The sequence below is a fragment of the Cucurbita pepo genome, chromosome LG18 (assembly GCF_002806865.2).
Source record: "Cucurbita pepo subsp. pepo cultivar mu-cu-16 chromosome LG18, ASM280686v2, whole genome shotgun sequence".
Taxonomy (NCBI): domain Eukaryota; kingdom Viridiplantae; phylum Streptophyta; class Magnoliopsida; order Cucurbitales; family Cucurbitaceae; genus Cucurbita; species Cucurbita pepo.
Window position 1 is genome coordinate 5,695,398 of NC_036655.1, and position 9,976 is coordinate 5,705,373.

A 9,976-nucleotide genomic window follows, 5' to 3' on the forward strand; every position below is an offset into this window, starting at 1 on the left:
CAAAGGGCTTTTGAAATGAGAAAACAAAAATGCTACTTGTTTTAGAAAATTTAGATACAGCCAAGGAGGATAAGAATTAAAAGATGAAATGGGAACCAAATATGATTATCAAATGGATTTCTAAAGGTGAAGTGTTTTTCCTATGGACCATGGCACTTTTTGCTTACAGCTTCCCCAGAAAGTGGTGAATAGGAGGAGGAATGAAGGCTTTCAATGGCTTTGCTATTTAACTTATCATATGAACTCCATTTTCAGCTCCCTCTGGCTCTTTCAGATGACGAAGATGGGCATTTGAGATGTGGGTTTGAGAGGGGAGGTATGTGGGGGCTATCAATTTTACTTTTTGTCTTTTGTTTCTTTGTTGAAGTTTCTGTCTTTTCCTTTTTTCTTTTTGGGTTTTTGGAGTCTTTCTTTTGAGCGTTTGACCCTGCGGGGAACTTCCCATTTTCCATACTTTTGCCCCTTCTGATCCTTCATCTTAAGTTTCAACAACAACAGCTATCTTCCAACCACTTACCCATTTGTGGGTTCTGTTCTTCAATGCTTCAATACAACAACCAACCCATTTGCCATCATTCAAAGCCTCTATTTCTCGATCCCCTTTAATGGTTTGGGTTTGCTTTTTACAGTCTCTCTCTTCTTGAACGCACTCTTGTACTTGGTAGGTTGCGCCGCTGAGGCCATGGGCCCTAAACTCCACTGAGGTTTAATGGCCACAGGGGTCTCTTTCTCCTCCTTCATTGGCCTCTTTGCTCCTGTTTTCTGCTGTCTCGCATTTAATTCTTCCTCAGACCGCTCTGGTGAGCTAAATGAGATTTGGGGTTTCTGATTTCTTGTCTGTAGACCTTGTGGGACGAGCTTTACACGAGGTTTCTCTGCGCAGATCTCTGATTTCTGAAATGGGTCTTTGAGATAATGCTCAAATCATGCTTGCTCTCTTTCTTCCACTTTAATTTACTGTGTTTCAAGCCTGAATTGTGGACTTGCCAAGGTGGGATATTCAAGCTTGAAGAGACGACCTGCCGCGAGTAATCTGTGTTAGAAATCTGTGATGCATTTCTTATTTTCAAATGGTTCTTGTAGGATCAGACAAATGTGAGGTTGGGTAGTGGTTGGAGTTTGAAAATTTATCTTGTGCTGATATTCCCACAAGGGAAGAGATGGAGAGAATGATCCAACCTCCTCTGGTAAGTTCTTTATCCATTGGACGATGTTCTTGCTTTGTTTATACACTTATTTTGAATAATATGTATGTGCAATGATCCTGCCTTCAGTAGAATTTTCGAGAATGTTAATGATTTGATTTCTTAAGATTCTTGTTTGATCATTGATTAGCAAATGTTTGAAGCTAATGAATGACAAACTCAAGAAGTCTCCTAATTTGTATAGAATAAGGTTTGTTGTCTTTTATTCATGTTCTTGTGTTTCTTACATCTGTTAGGAGAGGAAGTGAGAAGAAAAGGATTAGACAGACACAAATCAAGCTGCAAAGACAACTTATATACAAAAAGCCAGAACCGATTAGATCGTTTCAAAACTATACCGATTTGCTCCTATTTGAGAATTTCGATAAATGAACTTAGAGAAGGAAATATTCTTACATTTGCTCGTATTTGCAAATCCGCCCTTAGGTTATGCACGTAGATATGTTCCAAATTTCATAAGGCATTTCTTCAAATATTGCTTTAATTCTAAATAATGGGCGTGTAACAGCCCAAGCCTACCGCTAGCAGATATTGTCCTGTTTGAGCTTCCCCTTAAGGTTTTAAAACGCGTCTGCTAGGGAGAGGTTTCCACATCCTTATAAATAATGTTTCGTTCTCCTCTCCAACCGATGTGGGATACCTCCAACCGATGTGGGATATCACATAAAGACTTCCACTCTTTCCTTCGAGCTGGTTTCTAGCCAAAAGTTGGTAAACTAGGCAGCCTTTGGAAAGATTCATTCCACCACATCGAGCGAGAAAAAGTCGATCATCTTTGTCTACCAAGTCATTTTTTGCTTGGACGTTAGACCGAGTTGACGAGGGAGAAGAGCGAAGCCGGTTTGTTACGTGTGGGTTTTTCTTTAGTTATACTCCGAGACGATTTCCATTATATATGGAAAAGTACAAAAGACAGGACGGATAAAGCTATTCCCTCGAAAATACTGATCCAAGTTACAAACATAGCCTGCAATTTTCTGGGATTGAAGAAAGCTGAGTTTTTATAGCCTGTGTTATTACATTTCTACGTCAATTAGTTAGTATGGATACCATTGCTATATGTGCTATTATCTTTTGTAGGATTAAAAGGCAGAATGGCTTACATTCACTGATGGATGATTTCAGGTTGACACAACAGCGTGTTTATGTAGAGTAGATGCAGGCCTCAAGACTGTTGCTGGAGCTAAAAAGTTTGTCCCTGGCTCAAAACTTTGTCTACAACCTAGCATCAAACCATCGATACACCCAACTCGACCTAAGCCGGCTCGTAGTGACCGGAGCAGGAACCAATCTCCTTTGCTTCCTGGACTACCCGACGATCTTGCAATAGCTTGCCTTATCCGTGTCCCAAGGGTTGAACACCGTAAACTCCGATTAGTTTGCAAAAGATGGTATCGTCTTTTGGCTGGCAACTTCTTTTACTCTCTTCGTAAGAGTTTAGGAGTTGCAGAAGAATGGATTTACGTCGTTAAGAGAGACCGAGATAATAAGATTTCATGGCATGCCTTTGACCCCATATATCAGCTTTGGCAGCCCCTTCCTCCTGTCCCTAAAGAATACTCAGAAGCTCTTGGATTTGGCTGTGCGGTTCTTAGTGGTTGCCATCTCTATTTGTTTGGTGGCAGAGATCCAATAAAAGGAACAATGAGACGAGTCATTTTTTACAGTGCCAGGACAAATAAATGGCACCGAGCCCCCGACATGCTTCGTAGACGACATGTCTTTGGATCGTGTGTGATAAACAACTGTTTGTATGTTGCAGGTGGGGAAAATGAAGGTGGCCATCGGTCTTTGAAATCTGCTGAAGTATACGACCCGAATAAGAATCGATGGACCTTCATTTCCGATATGAGCATTCCCATGGTGCCCATAATTGGAGTTGTTTATGAGGGTAAATGGTATTTGAAGGGATTTGGGACTCAACGTCAGGTTCTAAGTGATGTCTACCAGCCCGAAACCGACAGCTGGTGTCCTGTTTATGATGGACTGGTTGCAGGTTGGAGGAACCCAAGTGTTTCCTTAAATGGACATCTTTATGCTGTTGACTGCAAGGATGGCTGCAAACTTCGGGTCTACGACGAAGCATCCAACTCTTGGAACAAGAGTATAGATAGCAAGCTGCATCTGGGGAGTTCTAAGGCATTGGAGGCAGCTGCTCTTGTTCCATTCAACGGAAAATTGTGCATCGTTCGCAATAACATGAGCCTTTCTCTTGTCGACGTTTCGAAGTGCGAAGATTCCGACAGTGCTCCCGGTGAACATCTATGGGAGACCTTAGCAGGAAAAGGGCAACTCAAAACTTTGGTCACAAATCTCTGGTCGAGTCTTTCGGGTCGAAGTCGTCTGAAAAGCCACATAGTTCACTGCCAGGTTCTTCAAGCGTGAATTTTTTTTCGTATTATTTCGTAGGCCTCTCGTGCTTATATGTTCTACCATTGTTTCTCCTCTTTACATATCTTAGAACCATGGTTGGATGCCAAACATGGGAGAATCAATGCTAGTAATCGATCAATACTACTTCAAATAGTTCGGTCACATGGACGATTTTGTCCTCTGCCTCGATTCTTTTTTCGTGTCATCTGTGAGAAAGAAGGGAAACAAAGTTGTCCATTCACCATAAAATGATTTGTTGTAGTATTGAACTGTTAGAGAACTGCTATAGAACTGCAAATATTTGTGCAGCACAGGGTCAGGGGACTCAGATTGTGACAGACCTTTGATCCTTTCTTGATATCATCTCATAGGTACCATACAGAACATGATCATGTGTATTTCCCCAATTTCTCTGGAGATTCTGCTGTTATAGACTGCTGCTACATGAGTTTTATATGATACATAATCATTGTGTTCTTACATTACATGTTCTTTGTCGGAAATCTGGTCGCCCCTTCTGTTTATATGTCCAGATTTCATCTCCATAATCCTGTTCTGTTTCCATGTTTCTTTCTGTTAGGTTGGATAGACATTGGTCTTTTTGTACGGAGGTCGTTTTGTAGTTAGCGTCGGACTCCTCTTTCGGGGCTTGTTTTTCATGGGGAGAGTTGAGCTCCACTCAATAGACATTGGTCTTTTTTTTACGGTCGTCCTTCTTGTAGTTAATGTCAAACTCCTTCCGGGGCTTGTTTTCCAATTTCAAGTAAAATTCACACGGTCTGTAACGACCCAGATCCACCGTTAGTCGATATTGTCCTCTTTGAGCTTTAAAACGCGTCTGCTAGGGGAAGGTTTCCACATCTTTACAAAGGGTGTTTTGTTCTCCTCCCCAACCAATGTGGAACATCACAATCCACCCCCTTCGGGGCCAACGTCCTTGCTGACACTCGTTCATTTCTCCAATCGATGTGCGACTGCCACCAAATCCACCCCCTTTGGGGCTTAGTGTCCTTACTATCACACCACCTCGTGTCTACCCTCTTTGGGGAACAGTTAGAAGGCTGACACATTGTGGCTCTTATACCATTAGTAATGACCCAGATCCACCGCTAGCGGATATCTTTCCCTTTCGAGCTTCCCCTCAAGGCTTTAAAACGTGTTTGCTAGGGAAGATTTTCACACCCTTAAAGGATGTTTTGTTCTCCTCCCCAACCAATGTGAGATATCACACTCACACGGTCTATCTACAATACATTCGTACTATTGACATTTGTTAAGTCGTGAATTCCTACTCGATAATATCAATATTTTTAATGATAAGAAAATTAAGGCATAATCCAATTATAATTATAAAGTATGTTAACTATAATTGGCTGATTTTTTTTTTAATATCAAAACAAATGTCAACCAATAGAAAATCATACTTTTTATTCAATTTTTTTTAAAAAAAAATATTACTAGTAATTAGAAAATATATAAATAATGAAATGGGAAAATAAAATAATATAAAATTAAAGAAAGTCCATCACTTTCACTCTCCTTTCTCATAGTCGCACTTCCAGAAGTGAGTGTTAGGGTTAGGGTTTTAGGTTTCAGAAGCTCGATGGAAGAGATTACAGAGGGTGTCAACTCCATTGCATTGACAGCTGATTCGCAGAAGAAGAATCGAATTCAAGTCTCCAACACCAAGAAGCCCCTATTCTTCTATGTTAATCTCGCCAAGGTTTGTTTCCTTTCGACTCTTGGCTTCGGATTCGCTTCATTTATTGACTCCTTCCCAATCTGGCTTCTCTAATTTGGTATAAATTGTTAACAGGTTCATTGTTTTGGGATTTGTCTGTTCGTTTATCTGGTTTGTTTTGCTAACCCTCTGGTTACCGATTTTTCTTTTTTCCAATTTATGTAGAGGTATATGCAGCAGTACAATGAGGTCGAGCTTTCTGCGCTTGGGATGGGTAGGTTTTCTATACTGTTTTTACTCCTAATATTAATGGCTATCCATTTTGAGAAGTGCGGATTTGCCTCATAGCCATAGTATGTTTATTCAAGTTTGAAACTGGGACACTTGAATACTCTGCTTAAATGATGGATTTTTTGTAATGTTCTCATGTGGGTAGTCGACTTTTCATTGTTTTTTATGCGACAATTGAAACATTTTTCTATTTGAATTTCAATGCAGTCAATTGATCCTTTCAAATGGTGGTTTGGGTTATTAGTATGTTAAAACTTCTATGTATGCCTTTGCAGCCATTGCAACTGTTGTGACTGTTGCGGAAATTCTGAAAAACAATGGACTGGCTTTAGAAAAGAGTAAATATCCTCTTCCTTCTTTTTTTGGAATATACTATTGGGGCTACCTCTTAGAGATAATGACTTCTTTAGAGATGATGAATATAATTTTGAATGCTCACAAAAATTTTCTTATCTTCTATAGAGATAATGACTTCTACTGTTGATATCAAGGATGATTCTCGAGGGAGACCAGTTCAAAAAGCTAAGGTAATACGTCGTACTGCTTTCTTGCTTTGTTACTTCACAATGGATGATAATTTGGAAGCTGCCTCTCTCGTTTTTTCTCCCTTAAAAGAAACATTGCAAGAGATTTCTCTCTCGTATTTTGGCACATAAAAGTATACCCTCGTGTAACTTCCAATCCGATTTATCACGTTTATTTACTTTCATATTTGGACCCTAGAAATTAGTGGTGTGGGTTACAGACGTTTATTCACTGAGCGTGCAAATTAATTGCTGGGACTGTGCGAAATTTCTCTGTGATTTTCATCTGATTAGATAAGTCTAACATTTGTAATGACTGATTTTTACCTTCTAGATTGAGATTGTGCTGGGGAAAACTGAAAACTTCGATGAACTGATGGCTGCTGCTGCAGAGGAAAGAGAAAACGAAGATGGTGAAGAGCAGAGTTGAAAAGGTTTTTTTTTTTTCTTTTTTGTTCTTATCCTCCTTGTGGATGACTCTTGTTCTTTCCTTATATCTGGTCTCTCTGTTGTTAATTACGTTAGTAAACAAGTGGTTCATTTACTGATGTAGGTTTTTTAGTTGGGGAATCATTGACTTGCCCATTTTTAGGTACCATGGGATATCTTTGTTTAAGAGAGTGGAAACATAATCTGATTCTTCAGTTTTGGTAAATATGCATTCGATAGATGATCTGCTTCAGAAATTTAAACTGCATTCAAAGTATTTTTACATGTAGTACGATTTAACCTTGTTTCCCACAATCTGATAATCACTTTGGACGAACTGCACATGTAAGGTCAAAAGAGAATGCTTTTGAGAAACATGTTTTTTCATGGCATGGTACTCTCCTAACCGATCCCACATTGGGTTCCATTTATTTGTCCTCAAGTCTGATACAGTGGGGAAGTGCCCTTTTTTTTTTGTATTCTCTTCATCAAAGTAGCTAATATACCGTATTGGTACAATTGAAGCATCTTCTTCTTTCTCGATCTCAGTATTCTCTTTGATACTCTCTCTATAAAGCACAGGAAAACTATTCCTACGGCTTGGACAAGCTTAAAGTAGCTTTCCTCCCGTGCGTAAACTTTCTTGTTAGATCACACGTCGGTTGGAGAGGGGAACAAAATATTCCTTATAAGAGTGTGGAAACCTCTCCCTGGTGGATGCGTTTTTAAACTTTGAGGGGAAGTTCGAAAGGGAAAGTCCAAAGAGGACAATATCNGATGGGTAGGTTTTCTATACTGTTTTTACTCCTAATATTAATGGCTATCCATTTTGAGAAGTGCGGATTTGCCTCATAGCCATAGTATGTTTATTCAAGTTTGAAACTGGGACACTTGAATACTCTGCTTAAATGATGGATTTTTTGTAATGTTCTCATGTGGGTAGTCGACTTTTCATTGTTTTTTATGCGACAATTGAAACATTTTTCTATTTGAATTTCAATGCAGTCAATTGATCCTTTCAAATGGTGGTTTGGGTTATTAGTATGTTAAAACTTCTATGTATGCCTTTGCAGCCATTGCAACTGTTGTGACTGTTGCGGAAATTCTGAAAAACAATGGACTGGCTTTAGAAAAGAGTAAATATCCTCTTCCTTCTTTTTTTGGAATATACTATTGGGGCTACCTCTTAGAGATAATGACTTCTTTAGAGATGATGAATATAATTTTGAATGCTCACAAAAATTTTCTTATCTTCTATAGAGATAATGACTTCTACTGTTGATATCAAGGATGATTCTCGAGGGAGACCAGTTCAAAAAGCTAAGGTAATACGTCGTACTGCTTTCTTGCTTTGTTACTTCACAATGGATGATAATTTGGAAGCTGCCTCTCTCGTTTTTTCTCCCTTAAAAGAAACATTGCAAGAGATTTCTCTCTCGTATTTTGGCACATAAAAGTATACCCTCGTGTAACTTCCAATCCGATTTATCACGTTTATTTACTTTCATATTTGGACCCTAGAAATTAGTGGTGTGGGTTACAGACGTTTATTCACTGAGCGTGCAAATTAATTGCTGGGACTGTGCGAAATTTCTCTGTGATTTTCATCTGATTAGATAAGTCTAACATTTGTAATGACTGATTTTTACCTTCTAGATTGAGATTGTGCTGGGGAAAACTGAAAACTTCGATGAACTGATGGCTGCTGCTGCAGAGGAAAGAGAAAACGAAGATGGTGAAGAGCAGAGTTGAAAAGGTTTTTTTTTTTTCTTTTTTGTTCTTATCCTCCTTGTGGATGACTCTTGTTCTTTCCTTATATCTGGTCTCTCTGTTGTTAATTACGTTAGTAAACAAGTGGTTCATTTACTGATGTAGGTTTTTTAGTTGGGGAATCATTGACTTGCCCATTTTTAGGTACCATGGGATATCTTTGTTTAAGAGAGTGGAAACATAATCTGATTCTTCAGTTTTGGTAAATATGCATTCGATAGATGATCTGCTTCAGAAATTTAAACTGCATTCAAAGTATTTTTACATGTAGTACGATTTAACCTTGTTTCCCACAATCTGATAATCACTTTGGACGAACTGCACATGTAAGGTCAAAAGAGAATGCTTTTGAGAAACATGTTTTTTCATGGCATGGTACTCTCCTAACCGATCCCACATTGGGTTCCATTTATTTGTCCTCAAGTCTGATACAGTGGGGAAGTGCCCTTTTTTTTTTGTATTCTCTTCATCAAAGTAGCTAATATACCGTATTGGTACAATTGAAGCATCTTCTTCTTTCTCGATCTCAGTATTCTCTTTGATACTCTCTCTATAAAGCACAGGAAAACTATTCCTACGGCTTGGACAAGCTTAAAGTAGCTTTCCTCCCGTGCGTAAACTTTCTTGTTAGATCACACGTCGGTTGGAGAGGGGAACAAAATATTCCTTATAAGAGTGTGGAAACCTCTCCCTGGTGGATGCGTTTTTAAACTTTGAGGGGAAGTTCGAAAGGGAAAGTCCAAAGAGGACAATATCCGAGCGAGACATCGGTAGTGCGCCAGGGAGGACGCTAGGCCTCCAAGGGGATGGATTGTGAGATCTCACATAGGTTGGAGAGGAACAAAACATTTCTTAGAAGGGTGTGGAAACTCTCCTTGTTGGACGTGTTTTAAAATCTTGAGGGAGAGCTCGAAAGGAATAGTCTAAAAAATACAATATCTGCTAGCGGTGGGCTTAAAATTTGGAAGTCCCTCTCCTTTGGTCTCCTTGTTCTTAATTATTTTTTCCGTTCTTATCCTCCTTGCTTGTGGGTTATCGCTGATAACAGTTACAAACTATGGTGCTTAGGAATCGCTTCCATCAACAAAGCTAAAGGAAAGAGAAGACAAAACATGTTATTACTTCATGGCACAGAGAATATCACTCAATAGAGCAGGTTTCAAACTCTGTATTAGTTCCATTTGGCAACGTGATGCTCGAATTCAGCTATTTAAACTGTACTTTATGTATGACCATGAACCTCTTTTTGTCACTGAAAATTTGTGGTTTTAGTCAATTTTTATCTCTTAGATATTGAAAATTTGTGATTCATTTTTGTCGATTGTTAGAGAATTATAAGATTTGGGTCTTGCTCGCCACATATTTTTTTGTTCTTGAAAATTGAATTTAGTAAGTTTTGAAAAATTAAATTATTTAAAAAAATGTTTGAGAATAACAATAAAAAGATCAACCAAATGAGAATGTTATAACGATGAGAATGTTATAACGATTATGTGGAAATAAATTATGTCTGTATTTATTTTTTGAAATTAATTTATAAAATTAATAAAATAATTAAAATGAAGTCCAAGCATTAAAAAAATTATTAGTTAATAATGAATAATTTAAGTAGATAGTTAATTATAAGAACTACTAGAGTGAATACTTATAGTAAGTTAATTTAGCTAATATAAAATTATTTATTTATTTATTTATTATACTGT

At 38.3% G+C, this 9,976-nt stretch overlaps 3 protein-coding genes across 5 annotated transcripts; all 3 read left to right on the forward strand.

Annotated features, from left to right (window-relative positions):
• Positions 1-101: 101 nt before the first annotated feature.
• On the forward strand, positions 102-3,889 carry LOC111780602 (F-box/kelch-repeat protein At1g55270-like). Its single transcript, XM_023661044.1, has 2 exons — positions 102-1,187; positions 2,331-3,889. The coding sequence occupies exons 1-2, from the start codon at positions 1,161-1,163 to the stop codon at positions 3,588-3,590; spliced, it is 1,287 nt and encodes a 428-aa protein (XP_023516812.1). The 5' UTR covers positions 102-1,160; the 3' UTR covers positions 3,591-3,889.
• A 1,200-nt stretch (positions 3,890-5,089) lies between these two features.
• LOC111780637 (uncharacterized protein At2g34160-like) lies at positions 5,090-9,549 on the forward strand. 3 transcript variants are annotated; one of them, XM_023661097.1, is made up of 6 exons: positions 5,090-5,301; positions 5,485-5,533; positions 5,826-5,888; positions 6,013-6,077; positions 6,409-6,508; positions 9,342-9,549. In XM_023661097.1, the coding sequence occupies exons 1-5, from the start codon at positions 5,182-5,184 to the stop codon at positions 6,502-6,504; spliced, it is 393 nt and encodes a 130-aa protein (XP_023516865.1). In that variant the 5' UTR covers positions 5,090-5,181; the 3' UTR covers positions 6,505-6,508; positions 9,342-9,549. The 3 variants fall into 3 exon arrangements, with proteins under 3 accessions (XP_023516865.1, XP_023516864.1, XP_023516863.1); XM_023661096.1 differs by lacking the exon at positions 9,342-9,549 and adding an exon at positions 6,628-6,744; XM_023661095.1 differs by lacking the exon at positions 9,342-9,549 and having other exon boundaries at positions 5,091-5,301; positions 6,409-6,744.
• On the forward strand, positions 7,546-8,495 carry LOC111780639 (uncharacterized protein At2g34160-like). Its single transcript, XM_023661098.1, has 3 exons — positions 7,546-7,639; positions 7,764-7,828; positions 8,160-8,495. The coding sequence occupies exons 1-3, from the start codon at positions 7,561-7,563 to the stop codon at positions 8,253-8,255; spliced, it is 240 nt and encodes a 79-aa protein (XP_023516866.1). The 5' UTR covers positions 7,546-7,560; the 3' UTR covers positions 8,256-8,495.
• Positions 9,550-9,976: the final 427 nt, after the last annotated feature.

Excerpts from the sequence above, each read along its gene's own strand:
- LOC111780602 (XM_023661044.1), top strand. The coding sequence starts at position 1,161 with ATGGAGAGAATGATCCAACCTCCTCTG. Across the intron at positions 1,188-2,330 it reads GAATGATCCAACCTCCTCTG|GTTGACACAACAGCGTGTTT; the intron begins GTAAGTTCTTTA and ends GGATGATTTCAG.
- LOC111780637 (XM_023661097.1), top strand. The coding sequence starts at position 5,182 with ATGGAAGAGATTACAGAGGGTGTCAACTCCATTGCATTGACAGCTGAT. Across the intron at positions 5,302-5,484 it reads TCTATGTTAATCTCGCCAAG|AGGTATATGCAGCAGTACAA; the intron begins GTTTGTTTCCTT and ends CAATTTATGTAG. Across the intron at positions 6,078-6,408 it reads GACCAGTTCAAAAAGCTAAG|ATTGAGATTGTGCTGGGGAA; the intron begins GTAATACGTCGT and ends TTTACCTTCTAG.
- LOC111780639 (XM_023661098.1), top strand. The coding sequence starts at position 7,561 with ATGTATGCCTTTGCAGCCATTGCAACTGTTGTGACTGTTGCGGAAATT. Across the intron at positions 7,640-7,763 it reads TGGACTGGCTTTAGAAAAGA|AGATAATGACTTCTACTGTT; the intron begins GTAAATATCCTC and ends TATCTTCTATAG. Across the intron at positions 7,829-8,159 it reads GACCAGTTCAAAAAGCTAAG|ATTGAGATTGTGCTGGGGAA; the intron begins GTAATACGTCGT and ends TTTACCTTCTAG.